The sequence below is a fragment of the Meriones unguiculatus genome, chromosome 20 (assembly GCF_030254825.1).
Source record: "Meriones unguiculatus strain TT.TT164.6M chromosome 20, Bangor_MerUng_6.1, whole genome shotgun sequence".
NCBI classification, from domain to species: Eukaryota; Metazoa; Chordata; class Mammalia; order Rodentia; family Muridae; genus Meriones; species Meriones unguiculatus.
Window position 1 is genome coordinate 69,894,600 of NC_083367.1, and position 24,744 is coordinate 69,919,343.

General features: G+C 45.3%; 1 protein-coding gene across 1 annotated transcript in view; it reads right to left on the reverse strand.

Annotated features, from left to right (window-relative positions):
- Positions 1 to 4,230: 4,230 nt before the first annotated feature.
- Ppp1r14c (protein phosphatase 1 regulatory inhibitor subunit 14C) overlaps positions 4,231 to 24,744 on the reverse strand; it is an 81,348-nt gene continuing 60,834 nt past the window's right edge. The window contains exon 4 of the mRNA XM_021659965.2: positions 4,231 to 5,775. Within this exon, the coding sequence (XP_021515640.1) occupies positions 5,701 to 5,775 (75 nt within the window). The 3' untranslated portion in view covers positions 4,231 to 5,700. The remainder of the gene's footprint in view (positions 5,776 to 24,744) is intronic.

A 24,744-nucleotide genomic window follows, 5' to 3' on the forward strand; every position in this document is an offset into this window, starting at 1 on the left:
TAAGGATTCAGGTTGCTATAAATTCTTAGGATGCGGGGACAGCGGTGCTGTGTACGTCTGTGTGTGTGGGGGTATGTGTGAGTGAGGTATGTGCAGTGTGTGTGTGTATGTGTGTGTGAATTTTTAGTGTCAAGCTTTTGGAAGTCTCAATTCCTATAAAAATGTCACATGTGGTGGGTTACACTGCAGGACAGGGTCCCCTGAACTCAGGAAACCCAGACCTTTTATAACAGGCAGTAGCACACACGCTTTGCTCTCACGGGAGCCACCTCTAATTTCCAAGGCTGTTTGCTCCAATTGTTCTCCAAGAGGTGGGCCAACACAGAGATGATCTCTGCTTGGACAAGAGGGATCCATGCAGAACTGCCTCCTAATGTCTGTAGCAGGGAATTAAAAACATGTATATAGGGCTGGAGAGATGACTCAGAGGTTAAGAGCACTGACTGCTCTTCCAAAGCTCCTGAGTTCAATTCCCAGCAACTACATGGTGGCTCATAATCATCTATAATGAGATCTGGTGCCCTCTTCCAGAGTGCAGGCACAAATGCAGGCAGAGCACAGTATATAGAAGAAATGAAGGAATGAATAACTAAATAAATCTTTGGGGGAAAATAGCTGGCCATGGTGGGTGGCACACACCTGTAACCCCAGCACTCAGCGAGGTAAAGACAGGTAGATCTCTGTGAGCTCAAGGACATCTTGATCTACAGAGTGAGTCCAGGACAGTAAAGGCTGCACAGAGAAACCCTGTCTCAAAATCCAACCAAAACAAACAAAACCCAAATAACCCAAGTATATAAGTGGGATTGAGGGTTTGCAGCAATTCTCTTGAAAGTAAACCAATCTTTGCTGCTTGCCAGGACCATTCACTTCCAGAACCTACCAGAACAAGGTGAGGCCAAAGAAAGCTGTCCAACCAACTTCATTTGCTAGCCTCCGAAAGAGCCTGAACATGGAAAAAAAAAAAAAAAGCATATATCAAGACAAACCTAGCCTTGTTTACAAACTTGACTTAGTACCAGAAAAGCAGGTTCTGGGGAGCCTGATGTGTGGCTGTTTTAACCTGAGTGTACGATTGCGATGTCTGGGGTGGCGTGGTGAGAGCACGCAGAGTGAAGGGAGGTGGAAAGCAAACTTGTCCTACAAAGCAACTTATTCTCAGGCAAAAATGCACCAGAGACAAGAGAGAAACACTCTGATCCATGAGGGCATCACCGTGGCTCTTTAAGGAGAAGTGTTCAGTATGTTCCTGAGGTTGAGGTGGAAGGGAGCTCACAGAGCCTGGGCAGCTGGGCCTCTGAGGCTGAGAAGATGCTCAAGTTTTCACAGGCAATTTATATACTCACAGTAAGTTATTCTCCAAACCACAAAGGAATTTTCAATAAGAACTCTACAGGCTCATTAAGATTAAAATGGATTCAAGTACAAAAAAAAAAAAAAAAGACGAAAGAAAGAATGAATGAAAGAAAGAAAAGAAAAGAAAACTTAGGGAATATCCTTATGTCCAATATGAAAATGGCTTCTAGAATGGTCCACCTGTCAAATATTCTTGTTTTTGGAAAGATCACAGGTAATAGCTCCTGCTATCCACAGTTTCATTCCATACCCCCCTGTTCTTGACAGTTCAATGACTGTTCATGTAAATGTCATGAGCCTAACACCCAAAGACACGAGTCAAAGGAAACGGTGAGAGGGAAGAAACCACCTCCAAAACGGATGGTTTCCAGGGCTAATGCCAAGAGAGGGGGTCCCAAAGATATTAGACCCTGCTGTGAAATTAAAGTGCTGCTGGTATACGGAGCAGGCCCTGAGGCCTGTTCTCTTATTAAACTGCAGCCGCATGGACAATGGCTCATGTTCCCAGCCATTGAGCTTCCTTGGAAAGACCTAGATGAAACCATATAATGGTATAAGACTGAGCCAGTGAGGCCCAGTCACCTCTCCCCTACTGTTGCTAAGCTCATATGATAGTCTCTTAAGGGGACTTTAGGTGATAAATAAAAACCCAACGTCTTACACATTCCAGGGGTTTATTTCCCTGAGCTGGATGTTCTTGCCTTCCCAACAAGTGGACAGATGGGCGGCTCCCTCTCGCTCCGATGGTAAGACGAATCCAGGGACTTTGTGTCGGCTCGCAGTGTAAGTGCTCTGAGTCAGAGGTTAGATGCAGGCAGAAGCCTCCTGTCCCCGGTGTGAGGAGGAACTCAAATGGCTGAAGTCTCTTCATCTTCAAAGCCTCCATCCCAAGCCGTGCAGCTCAGAGATCCGGACCACCTCGATGCAGCTCTGTGATCTCACTCTTGTGAATGGTCCTGATAGCGATGGCCCACAGGACGTCCAGCGGTCATGAGCCATGGGGGTTACTGGAGTTCAGCAGGCTTCTATTTGAGTCTGAGCTCTGAGATCTAATTATCACCTTAGGTAGGCCATCAAATCTTCTGAGCTTATTTTCTCAAATGTACAGAGAGGATGATGCAACCTGCCTCCTGAGATTAAGGCCAGGATTAAATAAGATAAAGCACAAAGGCGTTTAGCCCTAAGGTACTAATGCTTATACATGGAAATGCATCATAAACTTGAATTTGTAGTTCCCACTGTTCTGGGGAAGCAGAGGTTGGACACCTGCATGATGAAGAGCCAGTGAGTCTGTGTGCTGGCTGCCTCCTGCAGTGAGTGTATAAATTGTGGAGACTGACCTCAAGCCAGCACGCTGACTGGCGTACAACTCAGCTATTGGTGCTCAGTCTGGAGTGCTGGAAAAACAAGTCCTGTGGTCCTAGCGGACGTAGGGGTCAGAGATGACTGAGGCCGGTGTTGTTTAAGCTTCCCACGTGATTCAAACATACACTCAGCACCCAGGACCACCGCCCTCGCAGAGGAGGAAAGTATCTTCTGGAAGAATCGTCAGCACTTGATGGCCTACTTGATAAGCCAGCCAGAGGTGTAGATGCTGAGCTATGTTCCTCTCCCCAGGGCCTAACCAGAAAGATCCACATGTGGGCCTTAGCATTGTCATGCATTACAGATGTGTGCTGTGATGGAGAACATCTGGATGACCCCCTCCCACAGGACTGGGGGCACCTGTTCCAACCCTCTCAAAAGAGCCTGTCCATGGATGTTCTAGGGTGAGGTAAAAAGATTTTACAAACCCTTGATGAAAATACATTGTACATTCTAGAAACCCCAAGCATTCAATGGCAATGAGCATTTAACAATGAATGCTCATTTAACAATGAAGTGGGGAGGCAAGGGCCAGTTCCTCTGAAGGTGTTGAACTCACCTTCCCCCACCCCCGAGGGAGGAGCAGCCTTGCTAGGCCACAGATTTAGGACATTGCAGCCAGTCCTGAAGATACCTGATAAGCTAGGGTCAGATGGAAGGGGGCAAGGACTTCCCCCATCAGTGGACTTGGAAAAGGGAAGGGAGGAGATGAGGGAGGGAGGGTGAAAGGGGAGGGAATGAAGGAGTGGGCTATAGCTGGGATACAAAGTGAATGACCTGTGATTCATATTAAATAAATAAGAGTGGAATGATTGAATCATTCTGAGTATCGGGTGAAAACAACAGAAAGAGTCAAGACTGGACATGGAAAAGGCAGTTCAAAGTTGGCTGCAGCAATCTAAGGAGGCTCCCCATGGACAGACTTAGAAGGCATTAGAAAAGCTTGGTGGCTAGTGTTTGGGGTAGGATGGGAGCCAAGAATTTGGCCTAGCAGCTAGCAGGATTACCCAGGAAATCCAGTGATGCTACTGAGCAAGGGCAGGAAGGAAGTTCAAAGTGTGCACAAGTGGGACAAGGGACCTGGGGAGGAAATGGAACTCCTGCCTCATCTGCTGAAATAGACCGGGAACTTGTGCTGCTCAGCCTGGTAGAAACCCCACACAGATCATGTTTTCCTGACTCATGTGTGCTGTTCTATTAATAACGGAAATAAAGCTTCTTGCAGGCTTCCCTCTGACGGGAAACGGGGGGTCTTGACGAAATGAATGGGCACAGCCTGGGGGAGGCCTGAAATAGGAGCCAGCAGGGCTGAGCACACATTGCTCATCTTACTTCTTTCTCAGTCCAAGAACACGGCCAGGTCCTCTGCTGAAGAACGAAGAAGAGCATCGGATGCAGTGCTCGGAAAGTGAGAGGCCAGCTCTACGGGCACTTGGCGTCCCCCTCTGCAGAGAATGCAGTCAAGTGGACATGCCCCAGCATGTTCTGCAGTCACACACACAAACAAGCTTGTAAGCAGCTCCCTTTATTTGAGTAAATAGCTTGTAAATAAATCATTGGTAAACATTACAAAATTAAATACATTTCCAAAAAGCTTGCCAGTATACGGAAAATTCACAAACATAGTTCTTTTAAAAAATAAAATATGTTCAAAGCACCCTTGATATAAATTGCCCCATCCCTGTCTTCAGACAAGGCCACTTGGAGAATTCTTACAGCAGGCAGGGTTTCCAGGCAGAGACAGAAGGGGCTTGCTGGAAGGAAGCGTTTGTACTCATCTTTCACCCTGCCTACATCCCATATGAATTTTAAATCTTCTCCAAAGGGTTGGTAATTGAGGGGCTAGGGTAGGCACTCAGACCTAGCTCCTAACGTGGAAATCAAGGTCACAGTTAGGACCATGAACCACCGAGAGAAACCAGAGGTGAAGCCACACTTCTAAACCAACAAATGTCTCGAGGGGCCTTCCCATCTCTCCATTTTCTCAATACTCGGTCCACAATTCTGGACTGACAGTACCCAGGCACAGGAGGGGCCACGTTCTACCCCTAAGAAAGAAGATGCATCTGTTGGTTTCCTCTTGACCCGCTTTCATCAACAGAGATAATAATACACAGTATTGCATTGAAAGCAGAGAGCCTGTGGCCACACAGGACTTCCTTTCTCCATAGCAAAACTCTGTTCAGGAACTGTGGGCATTTCCTTAGAAATCAGGTTGGTTTTCAAAACTAAGAATTCATAAAACCTTAAAAGACCACAATGAGGCAATAAGTACATGACCTGGCAAAGCATCTCAACCAACGAAACAATAAAAGTCTGTAAATGAAGCCCTTGACCAACTCAACATGTGTGCTGTATGGCTTGTTACTATAATGGACACATCAAATTTTTTCACTTTGGTGCAGAAAGTGGATGCTGACAGTGGACCACATTTGTATGAAGAATGCCCAGAGGCATCTTAAAACACACGTGCTGTGACCTCATCCAACAGGACAAGCATAGGCTTATTCCATCACCATGAAATAGAACTCACGTCCCTGTTTTAAACTTAGTGTTTGTAGATATATACAAGTATGAGACATTTTTTGACATCTAAGTCAACAGTTTAACTTAAAAAACGTCTTATCAAACTGACTGTAAGAAAACTATCTTCCCTGTGTCATAAGATCCTAAATTACTGCCGAGTCCTTACAGAAAACCCTGCCTGGCCTCATCCATCCTTTCAGATGCAACTGCCTTGATACTTCTTGGTTGGGCTGCAGTCCAAGTTGTGATAGCTTTGCCGTTAAAATGTCACAGTAATGAAAACAACAAAAGAAGGAACACTTTTGAATAAATGTCTAACCCCCCCACTCACACATACACACCAAAAAATGTTGTTTGTAAAAGACAACTATGGTTATTTAATAAAAGTATCCGGAAGTCCAAATCCCAGGTCGCTTTCTTCGTCTCCGAGAGATTTCTACCCTGTTGCAAAAATCATACGCTCTTCTTCTGTGGAGGGCTCAGCTTCCTCATGCCTCTTATCCGGGACAGCAGCTCTCTGATAAATTCCTAGGAGACATCAAGGAAGTTAATATAAGAGGCCACACAAGTAAAACTGGCGCTTCAGAATGTGCTTAGGGTCACTGATGCCAGCTGCAGCGAACCAATCTGGCTGTACGTGTTGAACTCCAATGATAAAATAACAAAGGAAGTGTTAGAAAAAGGCAAAGCACTTAAGTTTCACAGCACAAACGCCTTCTCCATGCTCTAGGGAGAAAGCCAGGTCACAGGTCACTGTCATCAACAGACATCATCCATGTGGGTCTCCAGGCACGAGTGACTTCTGAGCTCAGCCTTACCATGTGTATGCACAACACCTGAGCATTTTCTAGATCCCAAGTGTGTAAGACCAGGCTAGGGTCTAAGATTCTGTCATTTCCAACTAGGTCACAGATATCCCTAGACCGCAAAGCTAGACCAAAGCCGAGTATCAGACCTAGCACGGGGATTTAGTCACAGGCTGCTGACCGGTGCATGGATATGGAAAGCGGCAAGGTGCCCTTCTGGCGAGCTCTGAAGGGAGACAGCTGCTGCTGAGAACCCAGTGCTCTCCAGCTGCTTAGAGCGTAGGCAGTGACCTGGCGTGTCTAAAGCCGTGCAGCTGAAGGTGGCCGTCAGGAAACAGTCATCAACTCTGTTTTCCGCACACAACCCCCAAGATTAATGCGGGGTCATTCGTAGAATAAATCCTAGGCATTCCTGGTGACACTTGGCCATGGTGTGTCACGTGACTTCACTGCAGCTCTGCTTCAGAACATACAACATATATACCTTGGGCTGTGCATGCTGGTCCTACAAACAAGACCGGGGAGGCCACCTGAAGCCCCGCAGGCCAGACCAACCACTACTGCATTGTAGTGTTTTCACTGACATTAGAGAAACGTAATGGCTGACTTATGGAAAGAAAAGACTTTTAATAATTTCTACTGTCCGTCACAGAAGTATCAAATCAGTACATCCTTGTGCTGTACGGTGTTGGAAGCTTTCATTTTTTTAAGAGAACTTGTTGTTTGATTTGCTTACTTGAGTTTTGCACACACAATTTTTCAGTGAATTTTGGCTTAGGGTTGGGACAACAATTTTTGAAATGGCTCTAAACATAATTCTGCCATTTTGTACTGAGTAATTTTGTGACGTGTCTGCGTTTGGAGTATAGTCAAGTCAATGGTTCTCAGCCTGTTGGTGGAGACCCCTTTGGGGATAGAACAACCCTTTCTCTGGAGTTACCTAAGACCACTAAAAAACACACATGTTTATATTATGATTCATAACAGCAGCAAAATTACAGCTATGAAGCAGAAACAAAAATAATTTTATAGTTGAGAGTCACCATAACATAAGGAACTGTATTAAAGGGTCACAGCATAAGAAGGTTCAGAACCACTGGGTCATACCAGCAAATTCTGGGAAAGAAGTTCTGAAATGCTCTCACCCTGAAATTTCAAATATTTTACCACATTTACCTCTTTTTGCAAAAATAAACAAGTACCTTGTTAACATAAAAATTGTTCTTATTTTAATAAATGATAAAACTATGTGAACAACAAAGATTTCTTTTAAAATAAAAATTTTTATAATTTGTAAATGTGTTTCTAACTTACTGCCAGTGAGTGTTTTGTCTATATTTCTACTTTAAATACTTATATACTAGAGTTGTATAAAATTTTCTAAGGCAAATACATTGTGTGTGTGCTTGAAATTTTCAGAGAATAAATATAAATATTATACTGATTAAAGAGAAATTCTTGTGTGAAAAGATCCTGCTAATAGAAATAGTTTTAGGAGCCCTTCTCTAGGACATACCAAGAATCATTGGGATTTTTTTTCTATAAGTCATACAAACAAACAAACAAAACAAAAACCACATTTGACATTACAATGCAGTACTTACACACACCTGCATTTAAACTCACAGAATAAACTCCCGCTTTGTACATTCTTCTGTTTTCTATTCTAATCTCAATTTATTTAAAAATAAATGCTGGAGAGACTCACGGAAGGGGTTCCTTGATCTTTCCGCATTGCATCCGGGACTGATTTATGCAGAGCTGGGATGAAACCCAGGGCTTCATGCATGGCAGGCAAGCACTCCAGAACCTGAGCTACAGCCCAGCCCTAGTGATCTGCTGAGGGATCACACACCGAAGACTGAGCACGCATCTGCAATTCCCGCTTGTACCACCAAGCAGCTGTCATTCATCTCATAGTTTGAAATGTTAAGCTGGCATCAACATAATAGTTACCTCCTTTTCCCATTTTGCATTTGTACAGACAGAGCTGCGAGCCACCTGTACTTTGTGGCCAGTGAGGAAGGATAGAATTTAGTGTCATAGCATGGCCAACCGAGAGCAGATACAGACCAACTGATCTTATGGAGGTATCATGGTTTAACTGTGTGGAAACCTGGCTCTCTGCCTATGTCCTCCTGCTAACTGCAGCCATAAACAACCAGGCTCAGTGAGCCCTGAACTGTTTTCTGGCCTTAAACCATAGTGAGCTTTAATTCATGATGCTTTGCCCACTACCACCACAATTAGATTTTTAATAGTCTTTGTTAGCTTAAACCAGCAAGTGCTTTTGCTTAAATATTTAGAAAACACAAGCCAGCACTGGTCTCCTCCTTAGGGTCCTTCACACCTAACGGCTTTGCTGCTGTGAACCTTGTTCTTTGCTATTCAGATCACAGCGTGTCACCTTGTCACGGGTGACATCACGTCATGCTGTGCCCGGCCGCGTGAAAATCTTCCGAAAAGCACATGGCTGCACAGTCCTTTGGGTACAGGCAGCAGCACTGCCAAACTCCCCAGAACTAGCGTCTCGGATGCTTTCCAAGTTTAAACAACGGCACAGCTGAAACCGCACACTTCAGAAATTCTCCGCAGTCCAGATAGTCGCTCTGGAGACTGCTCTGGTTCCACGGCCTGGCCTGGGAACTCCCACATCTTCATCCCCACCCTCCCCGACAGTGGACGGCAGAGGGGGAAGACGGAAGCCCTGTTTCAACTTTCAGTTCACCTGTGTCATTTAAAGAATCTTCATGGTGAAATAACATCATTGTTCCCCATTTGTATTTAACTTTCCTTTTGAAAACCTCAGCTTCTCACCGTCCACTCAAGTCCACTTAAGCAGCCTGCAGCATTTGGCGCATTCAATTTTTGTTTCATTGTTTTGAAAAATGTTATTTGTGCAAATAATTGTTATGTATATGAATGTTATGCAAATGAGTGGCAGGAGTCAAGTATTCTACTATAACTTTCCTGTTTTGATAAAAATCCAAGATCAGAATCAGAAACCCTGTCATTTACTTTGTGAATAACTCTGGTAATTTTCTACTGTGTTAATAAGAGTTTCACAAAGATAAAAAGCACATGAGGAACAGCGTACCCTAGAGTGAAGGCCTCCCTCAAGACAAGAGTGACTTGATCATTTAAATAGAATTCAAATTCTATGGAACTGATCACAATGTAGGTGGATCACAGAGATTAAAATGCTTCAGTAATAAATTTGTGCTTATAATTAATTAATTTGTGTGTGTGTGTGTGTGTATGTGTGCGTGTGTTAGACCACGGCAAACATGTGGGTCAGAAGACAGCCTTGGGGGTTTGGTTCTTTCCTGCCACCAAATGGTCCCAGAAATCTAACTCAGGCTTGACAGTGGGAGCCTTTATCCCCTGAGCCATCAGGCTGACTCCTCATTTTAATTTTATAGAAACCAAGCCCATATCTCCACTTCAAGATACTGTCTTGTATGTGATGACTAATCTTGGTGGTCAGTCACTTTGGCTACAACTGGAATCGACTAAAAGCCAAATGGCTGGGAATACCTTTAAGGGTTCTTCTTACTCAGAATATAAGAGGTGGGAAGACCGCCCCAAGGCTGAGCTCACTTTCCAGTGCAGGCCACATTGAAGACCGTGCGAGAAGGAGACTCTGCTTTCTGCCTGCTGGCCTTCACTCTCACTGGCAAGTTCATCTCCCCTGCTGCTGCAGCCATTATTAAATCCAGCTTCTTTAGGCTTCCAGCAGCAACTGAAAACCATTAGTGCCCAGGAACTCTCTGGGACTCCAGCACTAGGTTGGGGCTGTGAGACGTCCAGCCCCATTGACTGGACAGCTGCGCAGTTCTCTGGCCATGCCATTGTGACAGCCACCTCTGCACTAACTGACTGTCCTGTAGGTCAGTCTGATAATACCCCTTCTTAAAATGGGTCCCATCAGTCTGTTCTTTTAGAGAATCCTAACTAATAAAATATGTGTAAATGCCTGTTTAAATTATTCATTAAATTAGCACATTTGGCTACTCAGTTGAGTATGGAAAAGCAGCAAGCCCAATGTGTGTCCCCATATGGAAACATGGCCATGGCACTTGCCCGGAAGAATCCAATTTTTTTTCTAAGTGATTTCCCAGGAAGACTCAAGGATTTCTAATCAAGAACACTTTGATGGCTCCAGGTCTGCTTCTAGAGGGTGCTTTGGGCCAGTGACAATATATGCCATTTATTTCCAAACTCAGCCTTGGGCTGAGAACACAGATTTTGTCAGAGGAGTTCTGTCCCTTTGAGGAAGTGACCTCTAACCTGAACCCTGAATTAACAGGCCAGTTTAGAGGAGGCTTGCAGGGGCTTGCTCACAGTACAAGCACAGAGCCCTTCAGGTGAACAAGGCAGGAGATGGGAGTCCCTGGCTCAGAGTGCCAGAGTGAAGAAGCAGGGAATGCGGGAGGTTGTTGGCCAGGCCGACAGTCCTAGTAGACCACCTAGCAGAGGTTTGTCTTTGAGGTGGAAAGCCACGGGAAGCCTTGAAGCATAGAACAGTATGATTAAATTTAGGTTGCTAAAAGAGCCTTTTGGAAGCTGTATAATGAATGGCTTTTGAGGACGTGAATGGAAGGGAGGCATACCAGTTTGGATCTATGGCAGTGAGCCAGGCAATCAATGCCTCTGTGAACACCGATGGAAACAAGCATACATGCTTTGCATACATGCTTTGCATCCATTTCAGAGGCAGAGCCAACACACCCCTGCTGCTCAACTGAACCCGGGGGTAAGATGCAGAGGGGAGAGGAGACGGGAGAGAAAGTCACCATTCCTCAGCAACTAGCCGAAAGGTAACGCTATCGGCTGCGATGGGGACAGCTGGAGGGAAAGTAGTGGGTTTTCAATGAGGTGACAAGATAAACATGGCGTGGAACTTTGCCTCTGGTGTGCAGATGCGACTGTGGTCCTTGGCAGTATTCCCACCAGTGACTTCCAACTTCAAGACAAAGCAAGCGGCTGTCATCAAACCACAGAGGCACAAGACTAAAAGGAAGCGGCATAAGAGAGACAGAACCCTTACCATCTGATTTTGAAAAAGACAAGTCAGGATGAGATAATAGCTTCACATGTAAGGATTATGAACAAGAACACTTAGACCCACACTTTTCAGTACAGTAGCCACTGAGGGCACGTGGCTACTGAAATTAGTTAAAATGAGCAAAATGCAAAATACTTCTCGGTAGCCACATTGTAAGCAACCCATACTCATTCGGGTACTGGACAGCACAATGCCATCAGGCGATAGTTACATCACACTGGGAAATTCCGTGGGCCAGTGCAGATGATGGCACCTCCAAACAGCAGGCTTGGGGTGAGTATAACCACAGGAACACAATTGCGAGGCTGAAGGTTGCTGACAAGTGAAGACTGGGAGAATAGATGGGGCCACGAGAGGGAGGAGGCTGAGGCAGACAGAAAAGTGGTGAAGGAGCCCAGAGAAGAGCCGGAAGAGGTGCCTCATAAAGTCCTCTGCTTGAAAAGTGGGAAAAACGAAAGGGACAAATCTATTTATCTGTCTTTACAACAGTACAACAGAGTCTCTGCGAATACAGTCTCTATGTCCTAATGATATTAGGTAATGCCATTCTGCCAGTTTGGGTGACTTTTCTCCAATTGGTTTTAGCCATTATAGGTCCCTTAATCTACCGTAAGAATTTTAGAATAAGCTCATGAGTTTATATTTAAAATGCTTGTTTAGATTTGCTGTTGTGATTGCGTTAAATCAGTAGATCAGGGAAACCCAATGCCTTAGCCACAGTGGGTCGTCTTACCCACACAGCTGATGCACCCCTGATTTCATCGAGTCTTTCTATCCAGCAGCATTTTGTGTGTTCTAGTGTGTACAGATTGCACAACTTGCATGATATCTACGTGTGTTTAGAACTGCCAGGGTTACTATAAACAGCATAGTGTTATTTACCATTGTCTGCTGATATCATGCAGCCCTATAATAGATTTTCTTTCTTATTTTTTGTGGTAATAATTTACTTCTATTTTATGTTTGAGGAACTAGCTCCGTTATTATTCAAAGCCATACACTTTCTTACAAAAGCCAGGGGAAAATAAGGAACTCCGTACAAATCTTATTCATAGCGTTATAATCAATAATGAACTCATCATCATATACTCTTTTTAAAGCCCCTGAATTTACTTTTTAAATTTGTGGGCGTGGTTGGGGGCACTGAGCAGGCCTCATGCCTAAGTGGAGGTCAGAGGGCAACTCGTGAGCTTTCCTATCTTTCAGCATGTGGATCCTGGGATTGTCACACTTGGCCAGGAGCGCTTTTACCTGCTGAGCCATGCTTCATTTCCCACAACCCCATGGCTCTCCTGCTCTTCCCCCACCTCCCCACTTAGTATAACCTCACTCAGGAGCTGAAGCCTCCTTCTGTGCCTCTGTTAACTTTTTACAGTTGCTCCCACATCTCACAATGCAGTTTTATACAGGACCCTCAGGGAACCTTTGTTTGCACTTCACAGCCAGGTGTGAAGCATAGAGACTTCCCATTAATGCTTATCGCCTTTAATTCAATTCCCCAATGGCTGCATTACCATTGGTTCGGAATTTAGACGATTAAGGGCGAAATGAGGGAAGCGAAATGAGTACAGACCTTCATTTCTGCATGACTGGGTGGCAGTGAGTGGAATGTGTGGCCTCATACTCCCCTGAAGGAGATGACGCTGGCTTTTGAAGTGAGTGCTGTTCCCAAGTACTTGACAATCTGGGGCCTCTGTGACCACAGGGGTCTGGGTTCGGCTATCTCCTTCCTGTCCTCTGGAAGAGCAGCCAGGACTCCTAACCCCAGAGCCATGTCTCCAGCCCCAGCCTGTATTTTTAAATAAAAGGTGCACGGAGCACTCGGCCCTATAGAAATTCTCTGAGCTATAGAACAAACAATCTCATTGCCAGGGATTAAAGTCCTACCGAGATGTCCTTTGACAACAGTGGGGCAGGTAGAGGTCAGCAGTGGAAAGGTGCCTGGAAAGCTCCCCAGTATATGTGACCCAAGCAATAAATTTCTAAATAACTTATACTCTCCCAAAGAGGGTATAAGCCCTACCCACTGAACATGCTAAAAGAAAGAATGAATGCAAGCTGCTTCCTACTGCAAGCTGCAGGATTATTCCCACTTGAAAGTGACAGGTCGTTCAAGGCAATTCTCTACCCACAAAGGATGTGACCCTTTCAATTCTCAACAGGGGTGATGCATTCTTTTGGGAACTTTCATTCCCTGGTGATGTGGATGGGTGATGATGGATGGGGTGCTCCCTGGTGGGTGTGTGTTCTGTGCTAAGATCTGCCCCTGGATGAGCTGGACACACACACACACACACACACACACACACACACACACACACACCCTAACATTGATTAATCTTCTACTTCATTACAAGTTCCCTGTCTGAAGTCATAAGGCAAATATTTGAGTGCAGGACTCTTGATCCTATCTGAATTGACTGTAAGTGTACTCCTTGGAAGAGTCTTCCTTAAGTACAGAGCTATGCAACAGAAGTGGCTGGAAATCCTGTTTTCCAGGGGCTCCTAGGCTCGCCGGGAGGAAGCTACAGAAACAGGTCTGTTACAGGAGCCATGAAGTACAGTGCTAATGATGTCTGTGCCTCCTGGGCAGAGGGACAGCTCTCGTCAGGCGGCATCTAGATCATCTGCTGGGGCTCTCTCTGGCGACAGGGCAAAAGAAGGTAATAGCTCTAAGGGTTTCTTAAGGAGGAGACACTTGGTGAATTAAGGGTCGCAGAATCAAGAATGATTACTCTGGGATATGGCAGATACACCCCTTTGACCTCAGCACTTGGGAGACAGAGGCGGGTGGATCTGTATGAGTTTGACTATTGATGAATTTTAATTCAGAGCACGGCTGTTCTGGTAAGAGAACACATCCAAAGACCTTCTAGGTCTGTATGATCCCACTGAATACAAACAAGCCTTTAATTTGAGAGACAGAGACAAACAGATATCTGAGTTCAAGACCAGCCTGGTATAGAGCAAGTTTCAGGTAAAGAAAAACTTAGGTCCAGGAGTGGTGGTACACTCCTTTAATCCCAAATAATGAAGGTAAAGATAGTTTGTAGAAGGAAGCTCCATATTTGAAAGTAATACTGAGTTGGGTCACAGAAAAGGTGGCGAATAAGAGAACATTTGATAAAATAGGATACATACAACTCTCATGAGAAGAGAGAGGAAAGGTAATGCACAGATAGAGAGAGAGAAAGACATAGAGAGAGACAGAGAGACTGAGAAACAGAGAGAGAAAGAGAACAGGAAGTTTTTACCAGAACAGTAATAGGCAGACAGGTTGCAAAGAGAGGACTCAGGTGAAGACCAAATGAGCCAGAGAATGAGAAGGAGCTAGAAGATTAGAAAAGATTGCTAGAGTTAGTTTGAGGCCAAGCAGAGTAATTCTGGGCCTAAGAGAGAAACCAGATTGAATAAATTAGCTAGAAGAGGAGTTGAACCAGCCAGCCCAGAGCTCAGAAAGAAGAAGGAAGGCTGAGCTTATTCAGCAGTGAGTCTCAGAGACTGCAAACATTCTAGGCCTAGGTTAGATTGTGGGGAGGCTGGAAGTACCAGGACTAGGCCCAGGCTAGCAGAAGGAGGCTGTAAGTCTCTGAGACAACTATTGAAACAGACAGATAAAAGCTCCCTTTACATTTGATAGCATCCTGGTCTATATAAAGAGTTCCAAGCCAGTCTGGGCTACATCACAAAACCCTGTCTCAAAATATTAAAAAAAAAAAAAAAAAAAGAGGAGGAGAAAGAGTGATGAAGACAGAGAGAGAGACAGAGAGAGAGAGAGAGAGAGAGAGAGAGAGAGAGAGAGAGAGAGATTGCTTTGGAATAAGAATTCCTTCTCTACCCACTTCCCCCTTCTTAGAGGAAAATGATGCAGCCAGCCCTGATGAGATCTGACAGGCTAGGGTTACATAGAAGGGGAGGAGGAACTCCCCTATCAGGGGACTAGGGAAAGGGCATGGGGGGGAGAAGAGGGAGGGAGAGTGAGACTGGGAGGAGATGAGGGAGGGGGCTACAGCCAGGATACAAAGTGAATAAATTGTAATAAATAAACAAATAAATAAATAAATTATTCCCCCACCGAGAAAAGGAGAGAACAAGACATGATGAGGGATGGAGGGGGCGCCCTGACACAGAAAGGGGAGAGAGAAGAGAATAAGAGGGCAAGAGAGAAACTGACACGATTTTTAACAGGCAAATATTTGCCCTGAACCATCTTTCAAGATAAACTGTATATTTTATTTGTGACTGCTTCAGCAGGTTCGCAAAACACCACCTAAGAGATGCGTGGTGTCACCTGAAAATCGCCCTCCAGGTGTTCAGTGTGAGGATGGAACAGCTGGGGAGGCCGGGCAAACTATGAGAGCAGGAGACACCTTCTTTCTTCGGTTAATGAGGTGGGAGCCCAGGGTCCTGAAGACTGGAAAGTGAATGGAGGCCCAAGAAGCGGATTGAACACAAGATAAAGACCACAGGCTGCAAAGACGGGAGTCTCTCAAGCAAATGCCTAGAAAAGCCATAGAGGTTTATTCTAGAAGAAAGGGGTTGCTCTGTGCACACTGAGCAAGAAATGGTGCGTCATGGCCAGGAGAGGTGACGCTGGTCCAGGAGTGGCTGGCTCAGATGTTGTGCGCCCTTGTCTACCTGAGTCCCCCAGCTTGAAACATCTCTTGAAGGGAACAGAGGGTCTCGTGTAAAGGAGCAGGTTCCGGAAGAAGTTCCCAGCTTCACATGATCCTGTCCCAGTGTTATGTAAGTAGTGACAGGAACCACAGAGGGGAGCCTTGCCCACCAGCCGCCTGCTTCTAAGCTAGGCTGGGCGCGCTAGGGCGAGCTTTCCTGGGCTGTTCAGGGGGATTTCAATGACACAGTTTCCTTGAGTTTTATAAGCAACCCTGATGGAGTGCCAGGTTCCCTGTGCTGGGTGTAAGGGCCTCTTTCCTTTGCTGTTTCCAGCGCTCTATTTGGGGTGAGTAGACATTTGTTTGTGTCCCCGGGAAAACACATACAACACATAACAACACACAACAACTCGGTGTTCCTCTCTGTGGGCAGGAGGATTGCTAAAGAAACTCCCCTGAGCTCTCCGGAAGGAACACGCAAGTTCACATGTGAAATGCGCTTAGGAAAAGCCGGATCAGAGTAAGCGCTGAGCGGCTGCTCACCGGTCACCACTGGCTTCACTGTCCCTCTTCCGCTATACTGTGTTCCCCCAAAGGCTCCTGTACGGAAAGCATGGCCCAGCCAGTGGGACTGATTTGAGAAGTGCCAGGGTCTTCAGGAGGTGAAACCAAGCTGGAGGAATTAGCTCACAGGATATCCTCGTCCTGGTCCTTCCTTCCCTGGTAGCATGGCATGAAGACGTTTCTCTGCCACACACGCCTACTGCTGGGATGCCGTATCAGGGACACAAGGCTTGGTGCTTCAGGATGGAGGCCCCTAAAACTGTGCAAAATAAATCACCCGCTCTGAGGTGGCATCAAAAAGTCCATGCGGTACCACCATCATGCTCGATACTCTGTACCAGAGTTTAAGGCTATGTTCAGTCTGCTACGGTTTGGTCGTGTCCTACAAATCTCATCTTGAATTTTAGTCACTGTTATGACGAGACACAGTGCAAATGAGTGAGTCGGTTGTGAGGTTCCCAGGGTGGATTAATGTCATGATCCCAAAAGTGGATTAGTTATCTCAGCCATGTTAGTTATCCTGAAAGTGGATTAGTCATCCTGGGTTATCCTGAAAAAAGGGCTGTCATAGAGAGATTGGCTCTCCCTTGCCTGTGTCCCTCCTGTGCTCTTCTGAGCTATGTGAACACATCAAAAAAAGGCCCCCGGCAGAGGCCAGCACTGTGTGTGCTGTTAGATAGCTCATCCTTAAGACATTAGGACTGTACTTGTTTTCCTGAGTGTTCCAGCGAAACAGCATAGAAGGGACCATGGTCTGTACAGATTCCCATAAAGAGCACATTATAAGAAAATGCAGGAAAGGATGGAAAGTGCGGTGAAGCCAGATGAATACACGACAGCGCCCCGAGAGACTCAGGGAGAAATTCCCAGGCAAGTGTTTTCCTAGCAAGCCACCAGCGACCGTGGCTGAGTGTCCTGCTGGTAGACAGAGGCTGTCCCTGTGAGAGGACCCAGCAAATCTGAAGAGAGGGCCACAGTTCCTCAGACTCTGGCCTTTCCCCTCTCCTTTCACAATCTGAAGAACAGCAGCTAACAAATCAGCCACTCCAGGTCACTTGGGTCAAGTAACTTACCCTCTTAAGGGGCTACAAGTGAGTGTTTGCTCTTTTTCATGAAGAGCTTGAGGGGAATGTGGAAATATTCCTTCAGCGGCATTTCTCAACAGCCACCACTCCACTATGAACCACACACACATGCATGTAAGCACGCACACACCCACCAACAGCCCTAAGCAGCACCCTCACTATGGCCTCCTCCCTCCAGCTCTTTCTTCTGAATCTAAGCTTGGGGATGTCACGCTAGCTAGACTAAAAGTGAAGTTTCCATCCTCTTCTCTACCAAACTAGCTTCTGTTAAAAAACAACCAAGATTTTTTCTTCATCTTCAGTCAACACTTTTCTAAATGACCTTGACCCTTCTGCCATTGCCATCACCACTCACTGGGCACCCTCCAGGTCAATGTTTCCTAAAACTGTGCGTTGCTGTCCCTTATGGGGGTCACTTAAGTGATGTGGGCGCTGTGAAAGGCCAGTGACATTAAAAAGTTTCTGAACTTGAAGTAACCAAAACTTAAAAATAATCTACCTTGCGGTAGTGCTTGCCTGTGCCGCACAGCACTGCCCCGCCACAGTCCTGGTGATGGGTACTAAACATTCCCAGCCTGCACTGTGCATGCGTGTTCTCTCACCACACCAGGCCAACAAACGCGCCCTGCAGCCATGTGGCTCAGACCTGTTTTTGTTTGTTTTCGGGTAGTACTGTGTAGCCTTCACTGGCTTGTCAGCTCGGGTCTGAGGCTACTTTATGTTATGGGCTGCAGAGGCTCCACTGCACAAACATGATTTTCTGCTCTTATAAGGCGCGACTTTTCATATTTTCCTGCTGTCGTTCTTCAGCATGAAAGTATCAACTTAATCTCTGGGTTAAATCATGTTAGACAGAAAGCACATCTATTTCGTTCACATGCAAATTCCTTTAATAGTTTACAAATGATAAGTTATATGTGTACCAATTGTTTTAAAATAAATTTCTGACTTATTATTAGTAAGTCATAGTAATGATGGGTGTGTAAAAATGCCTCAGGTGAAAGGGCTTACAAGTAGAAAATGCTTGAGAAGCCTGCAGCCAGCTCACCAGGCATTTCATGGATTTCTGATTTAATCAGTAGCAATGTTTTATAAAACAGGATGTTGATTTAGAGCAGTGGTTCTCAACACGTGGGTCATGACCCCTTTGGGGACTGAATGACCCTTTCACAGGGGGCACATATCAGATATTTACATTATGACTCATCACAGTCACAAAATTACAGCTATGAAGTAGCATTGAAAATAATTTTACGGTTGGGCATCACCACAACACGAGGGACACAGCATTAAGAACATTGAGAACCACTGCTTTAGAGGCTTTCCTGAGGTCAGGAGTCAAAGGCCATGCTGATGCAAAGGCTCCAGGAGCCTGGAATCAGCACCTGGGGCTGGGGGTGACCCCTGTCTCTGTGCCATGATGCCCAAGATGAGAGATTCCTAAGCAACCAGGTCAGGTGGTTTCAGTCTAATTGCAAACAAAACTACTTAAAATACACATGACACGAAGATCCATCTTTTAACTTTCAGGTGTGGAAGAAAAAGGATGAAAGCTATGCAAAATACCGTGTTCCCAGGGGGACTCCACATTTTGTTCTGAATATGAACCCATCTTCCAGCTTTGCCCATTGCCTCTTCCCAACAACAGGCAGCGAAAGTGGGGGCTACATGTAGGGAAGCTATGGGGGTTAGGAACAGCATGGGATAATAGAGCAAGATGTCACATTAGATACAATTAGATCAAGCTCTCAGAAAGGTGCCTATCCATGCGGATAAACTGAAGGGGGCTTGAATACATGGTGTAAAAAAAGTTAATAAAAAGTTAATGTTTAAAATGAAATGCAACAACACTAACTTTAAAACCACCAAGGCAGTAAACAACTTCGTTTTTAAGATATTTTATTTTGGTTATTTGAATCTTGTGTATGGCAGGGTGTGTGCATGTGAGTACAGATGCCCGTAGGATCATCTGTACTCTCTCTGGAGGCCACAGAGTAGGATCCCCTTAAGTTGAAGTTACAGGAAGTTGTGTGCTGTCCTGCAGGGGTGCTGGGAACTGAACCCGAGTCCTCTGCAAGAGCAGGGAATTCTACATCATTAGACCATCTCTCCAGCCCTACAAACTTTTTAAATAAACTTTTAGGAAATTATTCATCATGAAAGATGTCATTGATGATCCTGACATTAAAACTTAGAATTTCTGTACATAAAAAGCATTATAAGTCAAAATAAACTCTAATCTGGATTGTCATCCTGGATATACACATGTATAGAGAATTCTCTAAAATCAATATTGAAAATGCCAACACTGCAAAGAAACATGGACAACAACTTTGAAATGGAAATTCCTAAACACACACACAACCACACACAACACACTGCGAATTAAGCACACATACCCCTCCCAACCTGTAAAACAGTCCATTCTTCCTAACCAGCAGTCATGAAAGATCTATTGAAAGAATGAGGTCTTATCAGATTAGCAAAATCTTGGCAGTTTAGTAATTTTAAGCATTGTAATAATGAGGGTAACGGAAATCCCCATATTTATTGGTGGGCATGAACCAGCCCAAACACCGTGAGGAACACCACCTCCTGCTACATTCCTTGAAGACATTCTTGTACATGAGCCAATAGGTCAATAATACTATTATTGTTCTCAATCATTAAAGGCTGAACACAATCCAAGCAATTACCAGGAGAAGAATGGATAATTATAGTGACAGAGAAGAGAAGTGGCTTTTTGAAAAGCTTTTCTCTGACCTCTACATATGCCTCGTGGCACACACACCAAAACACACAATAAATAAATGAAAAAAAGAGAAGGCTTTCTACGGCTGGCCGGATGTCCTATCCAATGAGAACAATGCTGAGCAAGCCTGTGACCTGAGTCTGAGTCCCAGAATCTCTACATAAAAAAGCCGGAAGCTGTGGCGTCGCTCTGCAGTCCTGGCACCTTACAGTGAAATGGGAGGCAGAGACAGTAGAAGCAGCCAGACACTCACAGGCTAGCCAACCTGGGACATGCACCGTGGTCTCTCCTGGCCACATGAAAGGCCTTGCCTCACCAAGGTGGAAGGAGAGAGCCAACTCCTGGACAATGTCCTCGCCTGCCACACAGCACATCTCACACTAATAATAACAAATAAAAATTGTTTTAGAAGAATGTTATATGGTGAAAGAAGTTGAGGAAGAGTGAATAAATTAATTCAATCCATTGTATTAACACAAATTCTGGGCAAACTAAGCCAGCTGAAGTAAGAAAACTTGAAAGATATTATTATAAATTCAAAAAGAACACAAAATAATCTATGTATATATTGTGTGGTCACAACTGCTTGGTCCACCTTTGCTGTTTGGTCAAGACAAGACATTAGGAGAAGCCCAGCAGAGACCTGTGTAAACAACAAAATTACCTGAAAGAACAGTGACGCGTCCATCTATGGCACGGAAGTAAAGAGAGGGCTTTGGGGAACCAGAGACGTGACTCTGCAGTTAAGAGTGTGTGTTGCTCTTGCAGAGGAGCCAGCCTTCGTCCCCAGCACCCTCTTGTCAGCTCACAACCTGTATCTCCAATCCGGGGGATCCAGTGCCCTCTTCTGTCCTCCACGGGCACCAGGCATGAATGTGGTGCCCAGATGTACAGGCAAGCAGAACACTCACACACATAAAATGAAAAGCATAGATCCCTTCTAAAAGTGGGGGATGGGCAGCACAGTGTCTTTGATGCCCATTGGGGAGAAAATAATAGAAGCTAGCCAGTGACCCGAGGAACTCTGAAGGCTCTTAAAAAGGGGGTAGGGAGGGAAGAGCAGAGAAGGGGAGAAGATAGGACAGGATAGTAAGGGAGATGAAGGGATGGAAGGGGAGGGAAGAAAAGGTAGAGCAGGAGAGGGAATGGGGAATCGAGACAGCCACAGAAAGGATGGCTTTCCCAGGGAGACTGTAAATTTAGCTCTAGGCAGCTGTCACCTGACTTCAAAACAAGCCCTGAGGAGCCCTGGTTGCAGCCCGAGAACAGAAGGCCCTTTCTAGCTCCCGAATTTGTACCCCGTCTACCTAGAGACCTTATTCTCCAGATCCTGTCTGGGTCCTTTGGCTTTCAGCTTCCACCCTGACCGCCCCCACACATGCCTGTCCCAGCCTGTGCCAGAGACAGCAGATGGGCACACGCTTTGTAATTATCACCATAGCCAGGTGTCTGGGGGCCTTTCCTGGTCACTCAAAGTAATTAATCTGTTACACTCATTGGTGACAATATGACGCTTCAAAGAAGATGGGTCCCTGGAAAATAGGAAAGAAACAAATCTCTGCTCTCTACATAAACTATGCCTGGGTCAGCCTTTCCATGATTGGGAGCCATTTAGAAAGGAGTAAGACGAATAGATGTCAAATAGTAACTCATCCCTGGAGGGTGCTGTCACAAAGCACAGTGTCTGCTCCAGTGAGGCGAGGGCAACAGTGTGTGCCTGGAAGAACTGTGGAGGCACAGTCTTATTTCCTAGAACTTCCTACCCCCTCCTGAGGCAGAGGCTGAGAACAGAGAGGGAGGATGGATGAAAAGTCTTAAAAGTGAGACACGTGGCTCTGTGTCCTCCCTTCTTTGCTCCCAAGAGCAAAGTCATTGCCCTAAAACTAATACGACAAGCACCACTCGCCCCGGCCCAGGTTCACTGTCCACTGACTGTCTAAGGGCGTCTTCAGGGTCTGGTTTCTTTTTAGAAGTTGTTGCTTTTGTTTTATTTGTTTTGTAACCAGAGCCCAGACTAAACTGAAATCCAGCCATCTCCTGCCTTTCCTTTTCAAGTCCTAAAATTCCAGCTGTTTACCACAACTGACTTCAAGTGCGAGTTTGTGCTATTTAGCTTTTGGCCAACTTGATGAAAACTAGAGTCGTCTGGAAAGAGAGAAATACTTCTGTCAGATTGTTCTGTGGATGGTACAGCCCCTGGGCAGGTGGCCATGCCTAAGACAGCACGCTGAGCAAGCCATGGGGAACAAGCCAGTAAGACACACTCTGCCACGGCGTCTGTATCAGTTCTTGACTTCCTTTCGTGTTGGTCTGTAACCTAGGAGGAAAAATCAACCCTTTTCTCTCCAAGATACTTTTGGTTATGATATTTATCACAGCAACAGAAAATTACCTAAAACAGTAGCCAAGGTAAGAATCTGACAGTATGGGAACAAAGCAAAGGGCAGAAGAGCCTGCCAACTTATCAAGGTTCAGATAGGTGAAAAAAGGGAAGGCTAGGTCAGGTGATGTTAGCTCCTGAAAATGGAAGGCTAGGTCAGGTGATGTTAGCTCCTGAGAACTGCTCAAAATAACAAAACCTTCTTACCCAGAGAACCAGTTAGACATTATAAAAAAATCACACAGGAATTTTATTACCTTGACCATACCAGTTGCACAGGAGACTAGGCAGGAAACAGTGAATCACCATAACACATCCCGATGTGCTCAGCACAGGGAATGCTGGGATATACGCCCAACCATCAGCACGCGCCATTCACTCTCAGTCATTAGTGACAGAGTCAATGTTCACTTCCTCTGGGGGCTGAGGGAGGAGTACTGCTCTATCCATCGGCTGGCAGGGCATACCAGGCTTGATCCCACTTCTCATGATCCGCAGAGAGGCTATGGCTTCTGCTTCAGGTAAGGACAGTCATGGGTGCTGTCAAATGACTTCTACCAACGTGAATTTCTGAAGGCCTTAATCAAAATCTGGTTTTGACTCCCTCTGGTTAACCTGAAGCTACAGACACAACGTTGTCTGCGTGGTTTCTGGAATATCTGCCTTTAAAGGTTAATTCATTTTGCTGTGAGTAAAGTCCCTTTGGGCCCAGGTTCAACCTTTGCTCCTAGATGAATTGGTTTTTTACATGAAACCCACTTGTGTTTTCATACAACAAAGGCAGTCACCAACAGTCCACAATTTCAACCTTAGGATATGTAACTATGTAACTCTTTCTTCACTTACTAATGGATCTCTTGCAATCTTTGCATTCACAATTCAAGCATCAGGAAGTAAAGTCCACATAAATATTCCATCCACAGAAAGTGATCAACAGGTCAGGAAGAAATAAAATTATAACCTCCCACTTTCTAATCACTAAAGAGACTGAAGTAATTTCACCATACGAACATTTGAAATGTCTTAATATTTGCTCAGGTGTCTGTGAAGCAAACAAGCATTTCTTTGGGCTCTCAGAACAGCAGTTTGGGAAGCATAGATTCCAGCGGAAACCAGAATGAGTCCCCTTAGAGAGGGCGAGATTCCTTCAAGGGAATCTTAAAGTGATAGAGTGTAAGTGGCTTCCACTGGGTGTCTTAGCAAGGACAGTGATTGGAGGATAAGTCTACCTCTGTAGCTCAGGGCCCAGTACAGATGCTAGACACTGTCCCAAGAAAGGGTCAAGATTTCTCCTCTTCATAACTGGCTTGTGATGTGGTACCAAGTTCAGACTAATCGCCACGGCACAGGAGGGAGACTAGCTCACAGAATGAAGTCTGTGCTGTAACCTCATATGGTGGCTTCAAACACCTCTTTCCTTTTTATCCTGACCCTCTTTGCCAAAGATGTCACGTGTTCAATAGCCTTTAAATCCTATTTACTCATGTCCACATAATTCTAAACACACAGAGAGAAGTGGGGCTGTGGTTTAGGTGAGTGTGATCATTTTGAGTTTAATAAGTATAAGAGGCCATTAAGTTGCCATCCATGATTAGAAAATGTCAGCTAGGCCCAGTCAGTGCTCTTTACAGGCTGTGCTTTAGAGCTGGGGACATGGCTCAGGGGTAGAGTGTTGGCCTTTCGTGAGCAAGGTTCCCCAGTTACACTCCCAGTACAAAGAAAATAAAGTCTGTGTTTTATAAAAATAACATTAACTGGGGGGGGTGGTGAGTATCCAAAAGCAAGGTGTGGGCGACTCTTTCCGTGAAGGCAACTGCTCTTTCCTTTGGTTGCTGTCATCATTGTCATCACCATCACCATTGTCACTGCGCTGCACTCACCTGGAAATCTAAGAAAATGTGACAAAGAATACCCCCTCCCCCACCCTCACTTCCTGAAAGGTCTCCCTTAGAATGTCTTCCTCAACAAAGTCTTTTGATTCACTTTGGGTCAAGATGGTCTAATAAGGCGATTTCAAGTGGCGGTTTTGGGTCCCTGAGTGTCACCTGAGGACTGGGGCCAGCTCTGCTGGTGGTCAGTCACATGCTCCTCTGGTGAACCGCCAATCACAGAGCTGACCCGAGGCACCCCTAGACCTGCCAATGGTTTTTCAGTGGGGACAGTCTCGTGAACTGTTTTGTAACCTTGCAGAGTGTGACTGTTTACTAGACAGGAAGTGGACACAGA